Source organism: Argentina anserina, chromosome 1, assembly GCF_933775445.1.
Source record: "Argentina anserina chromosome 1, drPotAnse1.1, whole genome shotgun sequence".
NCBI lineage: Eukaryota > Viridiplantae > Streptophyta > Magnoliopsida > Rosales > Rosaceae > Argentina > Argentina anserina.
The window spans coordinates 18,653,828-18,674,563 of record NC_065872.1 but is presented as its reverse complement, the minus strand read 5'-3'; the positions used below and the strand labels follow the sequence as shown (position 1 = coordinate 18,674,563).

Here is a 20,736-nt window from a genome sequence, read left to right as displayed (position 1 = left end):
ATGAATTTGTTTTCTGGGTTGGTTTACTTTCTGGGTTTGAGAGGAGAAGAGAGGAGGAGGAACACGAACATCCTTTCCTTCTCCAAAATAAAATAGAGAGGTGGAGGAACTATACTTGTTTTCTAATACATCTTGTATTTGTCTTTTTTTTTCTTTATGAAAATATTGTATTGGTCTGGATTGAAAACGTATTCTACTGTATGACAAAAAAGATCCCACGGAAAACGTGTATCTGTGACATGCTATGTCAATATAAATAAATAAAAATTATATAAAAGGAAAGAGAGAATTGTTTCATGTTATCCCACGTTAGTGACATATTTTATACTTAAAATTTCCCACATTTGACCAATTTGTGAAAGACTCTTTATTGTTGACATCTACATATTCCATGGCCCATACAACAGGGAATTTTCTCACGAAATATTAGTGGGCTTTGCCCCCATTTTTAGTAGTGAGTGTTAATGTTGTATACTGCGCTATGACAATACACTCCACTACTCATACACTGAATGTGACGTGTTCCTTGCTCTCGTTCCTGTCACAAATAGCACATCTCATCAGAGTGGAGACCACGGCGGCGTGGTCTTCAACTATCCGATGCTTAAGTCAGATAGATACTAATTTCTGCAGAGTAACAGTAAGTAGTCGAGATTGCTTACCTTATGAGGTCAAGGGTTTGTCCTTTAATAGTTGAGCTGAGGTATATCATTCACTCATGCTTCGATGTGAGACTTAGCCCACTTAAGGTGTTCTCTGGAGTTTCCTTTGAAATGTGGGTGCGAGCGCGTCCGTAGTTGGTTCGAGCCACAGGGCTGGCGGCTCGTTACACAGCTGGTGTAGCTGGCTCCCTGCCTGTACTGCGGGGTTGGGTTGCTTTTGGGCCTAAGTGTGCTAATAGTCGCACTAATTATGGCTGGGCATAAACCTATGCCAACATGCAGTGAGCTCAGAAAGTTGGCAAGTCTCAGTGTGAAAGTAAAGTAGACTGGTCACTTACTAGATGCACACCCTTCCCTCCAATTATCATGTGAAAATCAGTTTGACGGATTAGTTTATCAAAACAGCAGAGCTGCAGGGTCTGGCTTTGTCATCATAGATGCACATTGATCTACTCATTCAGCTATCTCAAGAAATTTTTCAAGATCTAATGTTCTCCCCGCTGAAATTTATCTCTGACAGGAGGCTTGCGAAAAGCTTTGTAGTTCAAGAAAGAATGAGAAATGCACTCTCAGGGTCATATCCGTAAGTGTCATGTTTTTTTATATTCCTGGATCAGCAGGCTTCCCTGCAGCCCTGATAGTTTCTGGTTCAACGGCAAATGCTATAGATTTAATATCTTCAACTTTGGTCATCTGAGAAACTTTTTTTTTTCCAAGAGTCTATAGTACTCATTTTCATATAAATAAAATAAAATAAAGGAAAATACATACCAAAGTACAAGCACCAGTAGAATGTTGATACAAACTAAATTAATAAACAGTGTCGTTGTGAATTCTTTAACAAGCCACAAAGCTACTACTTGCACATAATTTACTCTTGCTTGACCGTCTCAGCTGCGACCTCTGGCTCGACCAAGCCAACCCGATCAACTAGTCTTTCAACTGGCACTTTGGAAACATCACGGCGGATTCCAATATCACAAACCAATCGGTGGAGACAGTAAATTCCAGCACCAAAAGCACTCAAACCACTAACAGTAGTAGTCAAATATCGAGCTGGTGAACAAGCAATAGCACTTGCAGCAGAGAAAATGGAAGCTGCCTGCCCACTCCTTCCCACACTAAGACTAGTAAACACAAGCAAACCTGTTTTGCAATAGATTGCAAAATCTTCACAATTGTTTTTGAAGAGGCAGTAGCTACCAAAACCATTCTTGAGAAGGAAAAAGGCACGGTAAAGGACGTCTTCAGATGGATCAGATGAGGCAAGGGTACAGGTACCTCCTCTGGCTTTGGCAATAAAGAAGGCTGGATTGACACCATATTCAAAGAGGTACAGATCACCACCGGATAAGAAACACTCTAGGCAAGAAGACATGACACCACCATCACGCCCTGATGTTTCATCACAACTTGTGCAGGGATTCTCTGATGAGTGGGATGGAGATGAGCTGAAAATGAAACGGTCTAACACAGTTCCTGTGCCAATTTCCCGTCCAGCTGCCCGAGTGAAGTGGATAACCTTTCCCTCTCCAACATATATCCCTGAGGTGAAAAAGCAGACATGAGAGTAATGTACAAAGATTCTTGTCACATATCTACAGCAAAACAGGTCAAAAATAGAAAAATCATAAAAGGCTGAAAATGAACGGGAGAAATCATAACTCACATCAGCTGCTATAAGATACTCTTTGCGTTCAATAACACAAATCCTAAAACCTAAAGCAGAACAAGAACACCATGTAAAACTTTTATGTACTCCAAAGCTCAAGCATTAGACAGGTATCAACTAAACCGTGTGTAAGCTAATACAACCATGTTGATTTGAAACATCACATTTAAGACTATTTGACAAAATAAATTATCCACATGTTCAAGAATTTCTCTACATACAAGCCATTATAAACATGCACATTGCAATTCAGTTATAAATTGTCAGGTACTGAGCAAAACAAACAAATAGCCAAAAAAATAAAAAATAAATAAAGAATCAACACAATGCAAGAGAAACAACCCAGAAAACCAGTTTCGTTTGCTTCTATCATCCACATTGGACTCAGGGGAGTTCTTGAAGTAATTGCATCAAATAACATAAATGACCACCTGTATCATTCCAATTTCTTAACAAATTAATATTCCAGTAAAACAGGAAAGAGGATGATACTGACGGAGTGACCGTTAACCAAACATGGGAGGGAAAGCAATCTACCAGGACACAAGCATCACTCAAAACATTCCATGAATGCGGGTCTTAAAATCATACATTTTAACTGATTCATTTCTAGATCAAACTGATATGTCATTAAATTATTACCAGGAAACAATCAAATCCCAAGGAAACGGATTTTCTAGGCTATCAACCTCTCTTTAACTCATTATAGTCTTAAACTACAAAGAGGATTTACAAATCACTTGCTATTTCCTTGACCGGATCCACACCCCTAAGTATTCCTTGAAATCCAGGTCTAGCCCGATCAATCAACTTTGTCCCCTTCCTGGACCTTCCACCAAAAGTCTCACATTAACTTCTTCATTCTTCAGGGATGTTAGCATAGCATTCATTAGAAGGGACAATAACATTGCAGTGGTGTAAGCTAAATAACCATTGAAGAATGAAGCTATCTAGTCCTTTTGAGTTTTTTGCATAAGACAATATACTTTGAAGGACCTAGGGACCTGATGTTTCAAAGGTCACTCTCCAGCTTGATAACTAACATACTGTCCAAAATAAAGCAGAACTCAATTAATGTATTGTTATGCACCACAACTAAATTCCCGCATATGTGTCAGAACCTGACACTGCCACATTTTCACAATTATATAAAACCTGAAACTGCCAATTATTTTTAAGAATATGTTACAATCAACTAAAGAGTAGAAGAACGATATAAATACAGGCCTGCCAGGTACGACATCCCTACTCTCTCCTGGTACCTCTTTCTAGCCCTATGTATACAGGCCCCACCCCCCCCCCCCCCCCCCCCCCACAAAACAAAAATCCCAAAACAAAAAAAAGAAATAATTTAACAACAGCAGGTCAAGAACAAATGGTCATTTCCAAGTCCCCAAGTATCAATTTCCACAAGTTTAATGGCCAACAAACAGGTATACATATGGATGTGTTCCCAAAAAGACATCAAACAAAATTTGGTTATGTTTGCATCTAATTCCGGTACTTTTTTGTTATGTGAACTGCTACTAGATGTTGGCAAATTAACAGCCGTTTTCTTTCTTTTGAAAAAAAAAAATTTAATTGATCAACATGATATATGCAAAGATGTGGACAAGAGCTATCACCATATGTAGCAAACAGACTATCACCTACTGAAGACGGAACCCTACTCTGCCTTCCAATCTAACAGAACACAAGAAGGCCAACAGTACAGATTCCAACAAGCTGATCAAATCTTACGCTCTCTCACAGCTCCTCCACCCTTATCTGGTTTATAAGAACTCTATCCATTCAAAGATCCCAAGTAATGATGATGGAAAATCACTTGGGTATTTAGGGTCAACAATAATTGTTGGCCAGTTTCCATATATGACATCTGGTGACAATAAGCAAAGTAATATGTATAATTTTCCATGTTCCCTAGGAAACACGACAATCGACTGTAGATCAAATTAAGCATTGATCACCACACTGTCTTCTAGTTTTCACGGGAGGGCAGGAAGAATAATCAAGAGCATTTCTATCGCCCTGATGAATCTAGTGTCATAACCCTGATAAGTTATTTTCAATTTGAGTGGGTGTTTAAGCTCCACCTAACCACGAAGATAAAGAAACAGTAATGTTTCTTCTATCTTCAATTCTTCTTAAAGAAGCTGCTAATTCAATCCTCATCCCAAGAATCAAACTTTCACAACACACCACACAACATCCGGATACAAACAGCCACAATTGTCACCCTCAACATTCATTACTGCATTTTATCATCCATTCCAATACAATATAGTACATGAGCATTTTCATGGGTATCAACATTAAAGATAATATCTTTGTCGAAAACAAAAACATTAAAGATAATATCTTTGGTTGGTTTTCGGTTTTGGGTGTCGGCAAAAAATGCAGAAAATCGAAGCAAGACAGAACATAGGTCATGTTCTGTCATTTCACCGATGGCGGCCGACAATGTCAAATCGTATTGATCAAATCTAACGAGAAACATAACATGTTTGGTTTTGGTTCTGAGTAGAGAATCGAAGCAGTGTAAAGAAGAGAGAGAGAGAGAGAGAGAGAGAGAGAGGGAACGAACCGTGATGGGCATAGAGGTAGATGTTCCTCCAAGAATAGATATGATCGCCGGGTTTGAGTTGGTCCCTGTCGATCTTGTTTGACAGCAAACCCATTGCGTTGGATTACAAACGGGAATCAGTTCAGAACACCCAATTCATCTCCAGCAATCATTCATGCAATGGCTGCAGAACCACGCTATGATCTTCCTTCGCTTGTAAGGCTTGCTTTCTTTGCCACCCTTTATTTATTTCCGCCTTGTTTATTCTTTCCTGTTTCCGTTGACCACATTGGTACCGTTGGGGTGTAGTAATATCATTTTCCCTTATTTCTGCGTGCTTCTAAATTCTAACAGCCTGTAATTAGCGAAATTTCTATTAATTAAAACAATTTGGCATATGGCACCGTCAAACACATATATTTCATAGGTTACCCATAATTATATTCAAATAGTGGGTAAGAAAATAAAATTAAAACAATGAAACCATTTTCTCTTATAAATTCTCCCAAAAAAATATAAATATAAATATAAAATGTGGTGCACACGTTCAAACAACAGTAAAAGAAGTTGGTTTATAAATAGTAAAACAGTAAGCACGTCCTTGACACCTGCGAGAAAGCTAGTTTATTATAATATTTTGTTTATACTTGTTAGAGTAAAATATTTTTATCTCCACCCGGTTATAATTAAAAGCCATCTTTTTAGTGTCAACAGTTTCACTAATAAACTGAAATTTTGAAAATTCCTCAGCTAGATATATAATAAACAAACAAAAAATATTTACAACGGTTAATATAGTAAATAACAAAAAAATTATATTAGAAAAAGATTGAGACATGGCAAATGAAAAATAAGAGCTCGTGGAAGATGAAAAAAAGACATTACGTACCCAAGACCGAAGGATAGTATTGGGTGTAAGGAGATAAAGTATAGTTTTTGCAACATCTCAATAGCAAAAAAAGAAAAGAAAATTACTTAGTAGTATTATACCATATTTGGATTAACTAAAAACTTACTTTTGATATTTCTTATACAAATTAGAATATAATAGCTCAACCTCAAACAATAAGTAAAAATATCCAAAATGTCACTCCTAGATCTAACAAATTTCTCTCTTCTCATTTTTTAGTTTTAGTTTTTGCAAATTTAAGCTTTCCGACCAAACTACCGGCAATTTGGAGGTGTGCCAATATATAAAATTGTTCCTTATGTCATAGGGTTTCATTTAAGTACCATATTGCATATGTTTTAAAAAAAATTGAAATTTTGAATTTTGCTCACCAAAAATCACAGTAGCAGTTAATTTCTCAGTTGATAGTAGCAGCTAGATTTATAGTCGACAGTAGCAGATGTCTTCTAAGTCGACAGTAGTAGCTAGTTTTTAACTCGACAATAACAATTTATTTTTATAGTTGACAGTAGCAGTTAGTTTTTATAATCAATAGTTGCAGATAACCTCTCTATTGATAATAACAAACACTATGGGTCAAAGATAGGTAAAAAAGTAAAATATTTTATGACATGTGGCAACTTGCCATCATTTAGTCCTTATTTGTAAATTTTGGTCTTTATTTGCTTTAACAAATTAAGTAATGAGTTATTTATAAATTAAATTGTTGTCTAGTACTTTTAAGTAATTTGTTAAAAACAAATACTGCGGCAGTTTTGTTTTCGGCGCTCAAAATTTATTTTCGTGATTTTACTTTTTTTAATTAATATTTGTGATTTTACTTATTTAGAAATGGTTTTTCTATTTTTTCTCTCTCTTAAAAATCAGTTTGGGTTTGGTTTTGTTTTAAAGCCCACATTTTATCTCTCTCTCTCTCTCTCTCTCCCCCCTAAAAACCTGCTACCTTACACGAGTCTCTCCTTCTCCCTCGGTGACAACACACACGAGTCTCTCTCCCTCTCTTCCCACCGCACTGCACCGCCGAGCTTCTCTCCGTCACAGCGCCGCCGTACATGCATCACCACCATCAAGACCACTTCTCGAACAGTTGGAGATTAAGCTCAGACTTGATTACTGTTTTTGTACAGGCGGCAATTTCAACGGTCTAGATGCCCCGTGTGCCCGAACGAGTTTCGGGTTTGTTTCACTCATGGAAAACGTGGAGTTCTACCAGACCGACTGCGAGTCTCTCTGGTGTCAGATCAAACACCAAGAGAAGCAGATCCAACTCAAACGCAGGTCACCCCCCTTTTGCTTCTCCTCGTTCTAATCCATTTGTTTTGTTTTTGTGTTCCCACCTAACTTGTCGGTTTATGAAATCTTCTTCAGGTGGTTGTTGGGTACTCCTCTCTCTGAATCCGAGCAGAAGCAGTTCGAAGATTTCGGACGAGATTTACTCCCGGAATCGTTGCTCAGGGAAGATGATGTAAGCCCACTCTCTCACCCTTTTCCTTACGACTGCTGCTCTACTTGAAACAACTCATTATACCCATGATTGCTTTTTATAATTTGACAAGAACCCAGATGCTGAAGCAAGACCTTAGTTATAGTTCTGAGTTTCTTCTGCCTTGTTTATCTTGTTGCATTATGATTTCGTCAGATGTTTTATGAGAATGTAAAGTCTGCTGTTCAAGCCGCCTATGGAGCGTGCAATGTTGAAGGAGAGAATCAAGTGTTTGGAGATAGTATTGTAATGCCCGGCAGGAAAAGTGTATCCAGAGCCTTGTTATCATGTCTTGATGATTTGACCACTAAGGGGCTTCATGTTGTAGCTACTACACTTACACGAGGTTCGGTCAAGTTTGAGGAAACTCGGTGGGAGATGAAAAAGATTATTAAAGAATCTCTGGGAAAGAAGTTTGATGATGAAGCAGGTGTTTTTAAACGACTACTGCAACATCTTAGTGACCCACAGCATTTTCGAGATAAGTTTGTTACAGTTATGTCTTCCACATCGCAGGCTCATGTCAGAAAGGTACTGGATGGACTTCAGGACTTGCCTGATGAGGCCCTAATTGCAATGCACAGAAAGCTTATAGGAGGAGAACAACATGTACCAAGGTTAAAGAGTGAGAGATGCAAAATAAGCAATTTGATTGCTAAATTGCGGAAAACCTGTGAGAAGATGCTTTCCGAACTTGGTCCAGGTGATGAACTGCAGGTATCACTGGCCAAAGCCATGACTGTAGCAGGCCTATCAGTGAAGTTACGACCAGGTTCCCGTAATTCCACTGCAACAGAATTTCACCAAGTCTCGCAAGAGATAAAGATACTACAGGATGATATTGCAAGTGCTATTTGGCTGGTTAGTTTTAAATCAAAAGTTAGTGTGCCAGAGCTCGAATACCTGAAGACTCTATTAGATCGAGATGCTAAGGTATCAAAGAGGAGTTTACGATATGCAATTAGGAAGATGCTAACTGAATATCTTTTCGAGTGTAGTGATATGGATACAATTCCAGAGTCATTATCAAAAGCTGTTGATATTATCAACAAGAAGTCAGGAAAGAAGCTGCATAGACCCAATTTAAATGATGAAATTGATGCAGAAGTGGAATGTATACTGAATGTGAGTGCTCAGACAAAACAGATTGTATGGAATATGTTTCCTGACCATGAGTTAGATCTTGACTTCACTGACGCATATGTCGAGGAAATGGAGGATGAGGACGATGATGAGGATGGTAGTGATGATGATGATGATGAGAACCATATTCAAGGTTCACCGCAGGAACAAAGAACATTTGAAAGTGACAATTCTCACTCTGATGGTTCACTTTATGACGATGAGAGTATTGGGGAGTCAACACCGTGTACTTCCAACCTGTCTACAACTTCCAAAAGTGGCCGTAATCCTCCTGGTGGTAACAGTGTCTTTGTTGAGGAGGTTGAAACATTGTTCTCCAATCAAGGAATTTCTGGGGGCTCCAATGATATTAAAAGAGGGTTTAATGGCACTTCTACTGAGAGACATGAACAAGAAGATAACAGTGGAATGGATACACAAGACCCATTTCATGTTGAGCCAGATGTTGTGCATAAACAAACCACTTGCAACCAATACCTTGCAATTCAAAAAGTGTGTGATGAGACAAGTATGGTAGCCTATGATCTTGTTGGCCACATGTTGGAAGAGTTTGCACAGACAGAAGGCTTGGATATAGACTGTGATGATACTTTATATTTCAAAGGTGACTGTGCAACTGAAGAAGATTCCGAAGGTATCTGGACTAGTTCCTTTTCCTTTATTGAAATGAAACTTCATAAATTTAAAAGCCATCATTATATTATCTAAATCTATATTATTTCATTTTTCTATTTCAGTCTATATTTTAAACTCTCTCTTAATCTGTGTGGAAAGTTATCATGAAATTACTTTTGGATCCATTTTGCTAGCTAGATCAGGAGACATTTTTTTCTCTATCCTAGAAAAAGAATTTGTTTTTGTATACTGACCATAATATTAGTTCCACTAAGTGAGTACACCTGATGGTGTTTGGTATATGTTATTCTGTAGCCCTGAATACATACAACCAATACCAGAAGTTTGGCTATGGCTAGTTCAGGTTGGGTGGATTTATTTGTGCTGTAATCACTATGTGCCTTTGAGGAGTTCAACAAAGTTACAACTATTTTCACTGTTTTGCATAAATAGGTCTGACATTCGTCTTCAAGTAAGATGTATTAAGTATGTGCTTTGTGCTATCTTGTCTGATGTTAATTTAATCACCCTTTCTTAGGCAGTATGAGCTGGTATCAAATGCTGCCAATTACTGTATGAACGGAAAAAATTGTAGATAAATTGTTTCACTAAATTTCACCTAATCATTAGTATCCAATAAATTGATTTATGTTGTTTTTTTCATTCAAGTAGCACCGTCCATCATGTCAAGTTGTCAACCTATTAAGTATTGATGTTCCTGATATCAAGTAAATCTTATTGCATTTGTTTGAATTCTCTTTTCATTTAATTTAGTTTCCTGTAGTTCTAGAACTCTTTGCACGGCCTTGATTGTCAAATCTGTTAGTTAAAATTGTCCACAAACATTTACCCCACTCCCTTCCTAAAAAATGAGGAAAAAAAATCTATCTGAAGTCACTTAAATGATTCTTTTTCATCAATCTCAGGGCTAGGAGGAGAGCAGACATCATCTCAGGAGAGCGGAGGTGGTTCTGTAATTGTTAATGTAATTAAGGATCTAATACCTTCATTTCCAAAGAGGTATGCTTCCTTTCTCCACAAGCTCCAAACTTTTTATTTTTATTTTTTTTCATTTCACAATTCACTCTTACAATGCCAGTTATAGGGAGAAAAAGTTAATAATTTGACAGCCTTTGTTTAAAGAGATGATGGGTTTCTGAGATGGTTGATATTCATGTATTTTGAACAAAAGCATGTTAAAATACAGTTGAAATCTAATGGCATAGCTATTCTTGTATATGCAGTGGAATCGAAGCAGTAAGGAACTTGGTTGGGTAAATAATTGTATCAGGCAACGTTCAAGCTTGTTACTACTGTGTTTCTCTTTCCTGAGAACCAGTGGACACATTTCAGTCACTGTTTCAGTTGAGTTCGAAATTTGATGATGAGGCAAAGTATGCAGTGTGGTCTTCTAAATATGCTGCCACCCAAGTCATATATACATGAGATTTTGTCCTTGGCTTTCCATTAACAAGACAAGTCTTAACCATCATATTATACCAGTGTCAGTTTGTTCCCACATTGTGCGCGCAGGCAGTCAAAGTCTTCCATTGAGTCATTCACTCATTGGAACTTCCAATCTACAAGTTACATGTTCCCTTCTACGGTATGCAGGCATCTCATCATAAATTCCGGGTGTAACCGCAACAAGGCTGCTGAATCAACGAGGAACATATAAAAAAAGCAGCTGTCCAGGTAAACCAGGTCCAATATATGCAAGAGTAATAAATTAAGCAAGCGAACTGGTGTAAGCATCCACCACTGTCAGCAAGAATCACATTCTAAGCAAAAGGAGGCCTGTAGAATGATACGATCATGTGGAAAAGAAAACCAGAATCACATTCCAAACGAGGAGACCTGTAGAAAAGGATGATACAATTATGTGGAAAAGAAAACCATAGATGGGTTTAGACCTTAGATTTCCATTGAAATGGAGTTAATGGTTTAAGGTTTAAGGTTTAGAGTTCCATTGAAATGTAAGCATCCACCACATTTATCTTCCTCTCTGAAGACCCCAAAACACAATGGCCAAGTGCAAAGATCAAATTACAAGCGCTCATGTTTAGTCAATTACCACAAGCAGTAAATGTAAATGGATACGAAACACAAACCCCAATTTCATAAAATAAGCTTACAAGGTATATACAAAATTTCAACCAACATGCTACAACCCATTGCCTAGGGAAAGCTTTGATAATGGTTTCCCCACACAAGGGGCTACAAAAGGGCACCCGGTTTCCTCCCCTCATCAAGATTCACAATTACAAAACCTATACATTACTCCAAAAATAAATTTCTATATCCCCCCTTCAAGATGGGACTGCTCCTAAACAGCTATACCAAACAGCCAAAGTGTCTTCTGAACATTCTGCTAAGTCGTCATCGTCCTTCATGAAGATCCTCAGAGAAAACTGCTGTCCGGGAGATGTTGTCATTATCAAACGCACTTAGACCAGAGTATGGACCAGAAGAGAACATAGACGATGATACATCCGATTCATAGGTAGTTGATGACTGTTTGTGATTGGGTCTGGCAGTGGAAGTGGTTAGCGCAGAATCCTGATATTCAGTGATTCTCTGGACCATCTTCAGTGACTGTACCACTTCACCCATTGTGGGGCGCTGGCTTGCCTCAGGAGCAACACAAGCTGCTGCAATGGTGCAAACTCGTACAAAATCTTCCATTGGGTACTTTGCTCCAAGACTAGGATCTGCAAGCTCTTCCAGCCGATCCTTGTCTCTAAGAATTGGCCTTGCCTGAAAGACACAAAATTCACTTATCTCAGGCTCGCCTTCGAGATGAAAAAGGAAATATACCAAATGGAAATAACCTTTTGTTTTTTCAGTGATTTTTTCTTTTCCTTTTACTTTTATTTATTTATTTATTTTTATTTTATTTTGTGTAATGAATATGAACTTTCATGAACACTTAGAGACAGATAAATAATGGGTTTGATTTATAAATACTACTAACCCAAGTGACAAGATTCTCCTGCCCAGATGGCTGTGACATATCTACAGGCCTTCTTCCAGTGAGTAATTCAAGAAGGACCACCCCATAGCTGTAAACATCACTTTTAACTAGTAGGTGTCCAGTCATGGCGTACTCTGGAGCAACATACCTGTAGATCAAAAGAAACACATAGTGTCATTTGAGATAGAGGTAATATCGAGCTTGAGAAGGAAGAAAAAATTAAGACATACCCAAATGTGCCCATCACACGAGTAGAAAGGTAATTTGTTCTGCCTTCAGGTGCCTGTTTAGCCAGGCCAAAATCAGCAACTTTGGCATGAAAATCGTTCTCTAGCAATATATTCGATGCTTTAAAATCTCTGTGGATAACACAAGGTTGTGAGTCCTCGTGCAGGTAAGCAAGTCCTCTAGCAGCATCAAGTGCAATCTTCATTCTGGTGTCCCAATCTAGACGACAATTCAATCCCAGGGGACCTGAGAGAAATAACTGTTAGCAATGCTTTCATGAAACATAAAATTCTACAAGTATGCTTGTATTATCATCTTTGCCCAGATTGAGTTTACTTTAAAAACACTACACAAGAAGAGCATGTAAATTAACAAGTACCATGGAGCCAAGCCTCCAAGCTTCCATTTGGCACAAGCTCATAGCAAAGTAAGTTTTGTGAGGAGTCACGACTGCTATAGTAACCAACAAGCTTCACAAGATTACGATGATGCAGCCTACTAAGCATCTCAACCTCCACCAAGAACTCCTTGTCACCCTGTTGCCCTCCATTAGTAAGTCTTTTAATTGCTACAGCTGTACCATCACTTAAAACACCCTTGAAAACCTTGCCGAACCCACCTTCTCCAAGTATACTTGCAGATTCAAAGTTGTTTGTTGCTTGTTTAAGCTCTTCATATGCCAGAAACCGGGTGCTGCTAGGGTGGGGTAGAGATCCTACTGGTAGAACTGTTTCAAGACTCCTCTGTTTCTCTGGTGCTGGTAGGTAATTCAACAATGAAACCAAAAAAAATATGAAACATGCAAAGGATTTCACGACAAGAAAAGAAAACCTCTAATCACCATGCAGAACAGTCATATACATAACTCTTTTACTTTTTTCATGTTCCATGCATCTTTTTTCATCAAATGGCTTGTAATTTGATCTTATGCTGTTTTCATTGAGTATCTTTGTAACTTGTTAACAGAAAGCAGGAGAAAAACCAATCAACATGATACAAAAGAAAATCCACCAACAGCAGCAGCTAGAAACATCTTACAACTAGAAAAACAACCTAGAACAAGAGCTAGAAAAAGCCCAACAGAAAAACAAGAAAAACCCCAACTACAAGGATAACAGCCAAACAAAAAGAAAAAAAAATTAGCAACTAAAATAAGAGATATTCTTTCAAAACAAAAACACTAGATAAATTCGCATACCCTACTTTTATTACAAGCTTAATTGTTCAAGCAAAATTAATTAAGATTGCTCCTAACAGTATCAAAACAAACTTTATAGTGACATTAGAAGAGCAAGATTGCATCTTTCAAAATTTGTGATGCCTCACTACTCAAATAATTGATTATGCAATACAACTATCAGATGCTATAACTACTTTTACGACATCCTTTGTTAATACTGCCGGGGCATGTTTTACATAAAAGTCAAACAGTTACGTTGCAATGACTTATAATTGCTGGAAGTGAAATCAAAAGTTGGTTGGTATGATATTTCTTAACAGTAGTGAGTTATGGTTTGGATCAGGACAGTATAAAAAATTTGCAGACAACAAAGATAGAAGAACACAAAATTACGTACAATTGTGTAATTGAAAAAAAAAAGTACCTGTTTCTGCAGGAGATGCTTTGATCTTCTCCTTACAGAATGTGCATAAACAAAGTATAAACACAGATGTAATGGCAAGGAACAGTATGCCAGCACCAATACCAATAATACGTTTCCAGTTTGGATGTTTCCCTTTATTTGAAGCACTTGTGGATGTAAGAGCTGGTGATGGTTTTGGTGAAGTTTCCAATGGCGAAGTCGCAACAGGAGCTTTAAGGGAAAAAAATGTGGATGTTAATATTCATACAACACGATTAACTACCAGTCACAACTTTAAAAATATATACATACAGTAGAAGCAATACAAGCTACCTCAATGTGGAGGATAATTATATCAATGACTATCAAACTAGTTAAAGTTGAAACCACTTTCAAAACAAAAGAGTTGCCTCATAACTACCACTTTCACCATACAGGTTTCCACCATCCCACCATAATGCAAACATGCAAATACCAGAAGACTTGAGGGGGGAAATGTAGATGTCAGGACATAAGTACCTGGAGAAGGAGGTGGAGGCTTAAACCAAGTGATATTGAGGAGTTTGTAATCGCTCACTAATGAAGGATCTAAATGGACTTTGTGCATGACAAGAGACGAGTTTATCGCAGATGCATCACTAGCAGAGAAACTAACTCCTGAATGTGGAGTAATATCCATTGAAATATTTAACCTTGCAAAGTTGAGTACATAAAAGTTGATCAACTCTATTTGAGAAACTTCCAAACCAAGCTGCTTAGCAAAGTCATCAAGAAAGAGCTTCCAATTAGGATTTCTTGAAACATTTAATAGGAGAATGTCAAGCTTTATAGGATAAACACAGTCACAAACTCGACTTCCTCGTCTCAGTACCATATCCTGTTTACAACAGTCTGAAAAAAAAATGCATCAGCATCAATATTAGCGAATTACATTGCCTCAGCTTGCTAATATCACAAATGTTACCATGAAATGTAGTAGAAATTCTAGCGCATCATCACGTGTAAAAAATATTATTATATGCATACACTGGTCAAATAGAAGAAAACGGCATCATGAATGATGGCCAAGAAGTCCACAAAAAAAAAAGTAAAAAGAAAATTGCCTAACTAGGAGAATCACATTTGTTCAAGCTAGAAGAATCACATATATATTATACCGCAAATAGAAACCACATCCACCACACTCCATCCTAAATGATGCACTGAAAGATGGATAAATTAGTGATACTAGTCTATCAAGATACAACATAATCCAATGAGTGACTAGAATTATTACATCAACTCAAGGTTCCCAACTAAACATATGTGGCACCAGGAGTACCCTAACTGCTACAGAGTACAGACACATTACAGAGGCCCAACTATCGGTTGCTCCTTTTTATCCAAATTGTCCCAGATAGTGTAAACACATCGTCCATCCACCTGCAAACCGTTTCTTAGAGGCCAAAGCTTCACAATTCGAACTGTAACAACCTTCTTTTGCCTCATATTAAATAAGTTCTCAGTCTATACCGGGTGACATATTTTCCTCAAACCTTGAACCACTTGCAGCAATCCCCTCCTAATTGTACATGCTGGAATATATGTAGATATAAGGTACCCACACGATATACATAGATCTAGGACATTTTCATCATTCTTTTAAGTTCTCAGTCATGGATCATCATCATAAAAGGTTGCCGTACTTGTACAAAAACAGACAAAAGAGTGCTTATTTTAAACACTAAATGATCATAATCAAATGTCTAAAAGGTTTCTTCTTAGGCGGATATATTATGGAATTGGTCATCGATGGGACACCTAAACTAAAAGTTCATATGATTGGACTATATTAGCCCAATATTATAGTAAGATATTTTTGTTCTTTTCATCTGTGAATGACTGTGTATCTAACTCTGAAACTGATCATAATGACATCTTTTTGGGTTGAGATGGAGCATTACATAAGAACATTTGAGAATACGGAGGAGTGGGAGTCGAAGGTCTAGTGATTCTACTCTATGGAATTAGGTGCGATTCTGGTCTGCTCTATGGACATCAGTTACTAATGTGTTTAGGGATTATTTCCTTTTTTCTACTGTACTGAATTTGGCAAATGTAGTGACATGAGACTTGTTTGGTGGGGTGTTCTCTTTGCTGGTATATCAAAGACTAGGTTCTTGTACTAGTCTGCAGATTCCATATCCACCTCCTTTCATTTTTCAGAAATTACTTAAACAAGACAATATACTAAAATTTCTTGTTTCTTACGAAAAAAAAAGGATTATCTTAGTCCTTAAAATTGCCAAATTAGTTGAGGAATGTTTCTAGTTACAATTTTTGTTCTTGCATGTCTGCATTGAATTCCCAAATAATCCTGTTGAAGTATACACTACTGAAACATACACAGCTACCTTAATAGGTATACATATAAACAAGGAATATAAGATCAGAGATAAGAAGGTCAATGACTATTCAGCTTCCTTCATTGTAATGTATATTCCTCAGATAGTTGAGCTCATAAGACAAGAAAATGGCAAAATAATAATAATAATGCAGTCAAAAGTGTAACTTACTGGAACTGGATGGAGAGATTGGCAGCTTATCTAAACCAGGAGGAATTGAACCAGCAATAGACTCTGGAGCGATACTCTTAGCGGCAGCGAGAGGAGGTGCTAGGCCACTTCCCTTCATCGATGGCCCGGGCAATTGAGAAGTTGTGGGTGGATTACCCGCAGTTATCAAGGGGCCATATAGAGGAGGGTGTGCGATGGGTGCACTTGGTGGAGATACTGTGGGTGGTTTGCGTATATCATAGGGTACATTGGCATTAACGACAGACATCACAAAACAAAGCAAAAGCAACGGTTTCATCATCGTCTTGTTTACTAACCCTGCATAGTAGAGAGTTTAGACTAAATTAGTAGATCCCAAGGAGCAACCTAGTACACACTCAACAAAAATCCACCAGTTCTGTCAGTTAACCCAACAATCATATGTCTTTCATTTCTTGAGATTGGTTCCTATCTTAATGTCCCTCAAACCTTTAACCATGTCAGTTCGATTTTTCACATAGTATACATATCACAGGAAGAGAGCATAAATCAATAGAACCCTTTGATCTAGCATGAAGGGTACCCTCGCATTTCAACAAAGATAACATCTTTTCCTTCTGGGTATACGCAAATTTCTTCATAATAATTGATACATGAATTGAAAGATAAAAAAAAAAAGAGAGAGAGAAAGACCTCGAGGATCAAGATTGAGCTGGATTTGCTCCATTTCTCTGCGTTCCACTACATGAGCTGTGACTGAATGCCGAAAACCCAATTCACCATGATCATCTGAATCCACAAAATAAACAATTTGAAAAAGCAAATGGGGTTTGCTTCAGCTCTACGTCCTCTTGCTGGAAAATATTTCTTCGGATAAATATAAATTGGAATCACCCCAAACACTTTTGACACTCTCACTGTCTGACTACCTCTGACGACCCTTCTCTTGTTTCTTTGTTTCCTTGTTTGATGGGCGGCAACCGCTAACCAACTTGGCTTCTCTTCTTTGCTGGCTGCACCCTTCTTTTTTGGACACTGCTCCCTCACTTTTCAGATTCAACTCATTTTCTTCTTCATTTGCCATCACCCATCACACTTAACTACCACTTTGCCATTCAAAATTTTAGTAACTTTCTCTTTTTTTTTTATAATAATAGGAAGGTAACCGTTATGTTAATTTTTTCTTAGTTATTATTTCTTAACCTTTTGAGGTGGGTTTAATTTGCTAAAGTAATAACTGCTTGTTGGTAGATTTAGACCAGGAATGATATGATTTCCGAAAATCGACTATGACTCTTCTGTCGAGAACTAACTCAAATTCTAACGGTGTGCATATTGCAAGTATTACGGTTCGTGTTATCACAAAATTTACTTGATTGAAACAGTTATAGTCGGTGATAATGAGATTGATTTCAATAATAGATGAGTTATCATATATTTATCAACGTGCATGTTAACAAGCATGAGTCAACATCAACCTAGAGAAATCAAACTTAAATATCGAGGGATTTGATGACCAAAGCTGGTGAAATATTTGAAAAAGAACTAGAAATGGTTGGTCTTAATGCCGATACCACTTGGTGTGCCCTTCCGTGCACTAAGACGATAGATAACCTCAACTTAAAATCATAGAGACACCCAACATGGTGGTAAAAGTTCAAAAGGTACACACTTCAAACGGGTTAATCTACTATACATCTCACATCCGACAGTTGATAACGAATATTATTTTTCTGACCTCACTCACAATATAATATCGATCGTCAGATGTGGAATGTATCGATGTATATTAGAATTTTCTAATGAAAACATGATAATTAGGACATAACCTTGCTTTTATTCAGAAGATCTATGTTATGGTCGAAAGTTTGCAAAATCTGACTTTTACTTCTTTGCATTTATTACTCACAATATTTATATTAGTAGTTTAATCACAAAGTTTTGACAACTTTGATTGTGTCACCAATTATCAGTAATGGGAAGTTGATATCCCCTTCTATTTTCCTTCCCATGAGAAAGACGAAGTAACTAATTTCCTTTACGCTAACCAAACCAGGCTGCAAATCTTTATCTTTTTATTGTTTTGGTGGAAACTGGCAAAGTTGGTGCCGTCTTTTATGAACTTCTGCTCAAACATATGAATGAAGTTGTAGCTTACTTTCAGAGATTTCCCTATTGACAATGTAGACCACCTAAATCTAGAATCTAGGGTTTGGTTCACTTCATTTTGGGGCTACACGTACGGTGAGCCTAACTAAAGTAATTAGACTTGGCCAAAACATTAGACAGAAACGAAATCTATGGAAACTAGGTTTACTTCCTACGATTTGCTAGTTTTGTGGCTTCGGATTCATATTAGCATGGGATAACATTATAGAATTTCGAACAAAGTCGATCTCAAAACATCATATGACCTTGTAGCTTCTAAGCCACACTTGCTCATTATGGTTGTCTATAGCTTACTGTATGTCACACAACTAGCCATATTATCATGTATGTTACTGCTAATCTGGTGTATCAGTTAAATGTTGGCAATACCATAAGGTAGTCTGGCATATCAAAATTTTTGTTGATGCTGCAGATTGGTGCTTCTGTAAGCGTTCTGGACACGGCGAACTGGGTTTTCGGTTCTCCTAACAGTTATAACAGAAGCTCGAGATGATGCAGATTGGTGTAGAAAGGGGTGGTGAGGTTATGTTCAGTCTCAGATTCTTGAATGGCAAGAAAGCTAAGAGAGCGACTCAAGTTTAATCAAGCAACTTGACCTTTTTGATGAAAAGATGCAAGCATAAATCAGAATCTGAAAAACCCAACTTCATCTATCTATCTAAGGAACTATAATCAAAGTGGTAGCAGCAGATTTTTAGTATCAATATAATGGCATTCCATATGACCTTCTACCATCCGACACAATTCACAATAACAGAAAAAGAAATATTTTCTACATCAAAATGAAGTATTAAATAGAGAGGTACAAGATTGACAAACATCGATCACAAAATATGGGGCATCTGAAAAAAAATTTCACTCAGCTGACTCCTCCACAGTCGCTTCGATTCGGAGTAGAACGAATCCAACTGCAACTCCAACAAGAGTGAGTCCATTCATGATTGCTGCAATCTTGAAAATCTCACCAATTGCATTGCAGGTAGATGAAAGTGCACCTCCACCTCTGCCCTTGTTCTGTGATGGAGTTCTCAAGGAGCTCACAATCTTAGCAAAGGACTGCTCAGTACACTGAGGAAGACCAAGAGCGGCCACACTATTGTGAGCTTTGAGTCCAGAAAAGGAATTGACCCCTGAAATGTAATGCACATTGTTTGATGGTCTCCTCATAGACTTGGCCACTGTTGTAGTGGTGGTGAACATTGCTGGTGACACTGTTGCTGAGGCTGTTGCCATTGTGAAAATTTCTGTGAACAAAAAAAAAATGAACAGCAGAAAGATTTGGACACTGGGAAATAGATTGAAGGGTGGTGATGAGATTGAAGGAAATGATAATTATAGGAACCTTGTTGTGAAGCGAAGGAAAGCTCTTTTTCTGTGGTGGTGCTTGAATGATTAGGTTTTTCCAAGTGGGAAAGAGTGGAAGGGAAGTGACTGGGAGTTTGTATGGGATGGGATAAAGCTAGAGATGGATAAGGTAGGACTGTAGCAATGAGATGGTTGGTTACTAAGCAGATTTGGTTTGGCTTTGGCCTTTTTTTGTTTTTTTTTGTTTAAACCCTAAACCTTTAACTACTGCCAGTGTTTTACTTGAATTAGAAAATTAGGCAAGTCAAGTCTTAGTCAAGTTACCACTAGTGGAAATCATCATCTTCTTTTTTTTGTTACAAAAGGACCTAAAAGGCTTAAAAATAAAAAACACATAGACTAAATATTAAAACAAGCTCATGTGCGCTTACAGTTAGCAACACTGGTTAGATTATCTAAGAAAGGCTGCGCAGCATGTACAAGGGGATCAACAAACTCAATCAGCCACAACTCATGAGAAATACTCTTTTTGGCCAAGGCATCAACAACCATGTTACACTCTAAAAATATGAGAGAGTTTCACATTCGATAGTTTGGAAATCATAGAAGCACAACTAGCAAACAGGGACCCAAGAGGATACATAGAAGTGTTATCCCTTTGCATAAGTTGGATAAGAATGACAGAGTCAAACTCAATTTTAACATTTCCACTGTAATGTTTGGCAATGAGTTTCAGACCAAAAAATAAGCCTCAAGCCTCAGTATCCAAAATCTCCCTAATCCCCAAGTTCATTTGAAAACCATGAATCCAATGCCCATGTTGATCTCTAATCACCCCTCCAACACCAATATTCCTAGAGTTAGAATTTCTGGTGCCATCAATATTCAACTTATA

The 20,736-nt window shown here is 37.6% G+C and overlaps 4 protein-coding genes across 4 annotated transcripts; 1 reads left to right on the top strand and 3 right to left on the bottom strand.

The window, feature by feature from the left end:
- Positions 1-1,385: 1,385 nt before the first annotated feature.
- On the bottom strand, positions 1,386-5,161 carry LOC126790546 (protein LEAD-SENSITIVE 1). The gene is made up of 2 exons (XM_050516829.1): positions 4,919-5,161; positions 1,386-2,207 (listed from the first exon to the last, which is right to left on the bottom strand). Exons 1-2 carry the CDS (start codon positions 5,010-5,012, stop codon positions 1,534-1,536), a joined length of 768 nt encoding a protein of 255 aa, XP_050372786.1. The 5' UTR covers positions 5,013-5,161; the 3' UTR covers positions 1,386-1,533.
- Positions 5,162-6,378: 1,217 nt separating this feature from the next.
- Positions 6,379-11,105, top strand: LOC126803344 (uncharacterized). Its single transcript, XM_050531151.1, has 6 exons — positions 6,379-6,382; positions 6,761-7,085; positions 7,176-7,272; positions 7,447-9,067; positions 9,975-10,068; positions 10,293-11,105. The coding sequence occupies exons 1-6, from the start codon at positions 6,379-6,381 to the stop codon at positions 10,324-10,326; spliced, it is 2,175 nt and encodes a 724-aa protein (XP_050387108.1). The 3' UTR covers positions 10,327-11,105.
- A 38-nt stretch (positions 11,106-11,143) lies between these two features.
- On the bottom strand, positions 11,144-17,327 carry LOC126790507 (serine/threonine-protein kinase PBL36). The gene is made up of 9 exons (XM_050516764.1): positions 17,297-17,327; positions 17,061-17,156; positions 16,389-16,706; positions 14,353-14,724; positions 13,855-14,064; positions 12,630-13,007; positions 12,253-12,496; positions 12,023-12,170; positions 11,144-11,805 (listed from the first exon to the last, which is right to left on the bottom strand). The coding sequence occupies exons 2-9, from the start codon at positions 17,092-17,094 to the stop codon at positions 11,428-11,430; spliced, it is 2,082 nt and encodes a 693-aa protein (XP_050372721.1). The 5' UTR covers positions 17,095-17,156; positions 17,297-17,327; the 3' UTR covers positions 11,144-11,427.
- Positions 17,328-19,233: 1,906 nt separating this feature from the next.
- LOC126790561 (uncharacterized) lies at positions 19,234-20,004 on the bottom strand. Its single transcript, XM_050516855.1, has one exon. The coding sequence runs from the start codon at positions 19,767-19,769 to the stop codon at positions 19,392-19,394; it is 378 nt and encodes a 125-aa protein (XP_050372812.1). The 5' UTR covers positions 19,770-20,004; the 3' UTR covers positions 19,234-19,391.
- Positions 20,005-20,736: the final 732 nt, after the last annotated feature.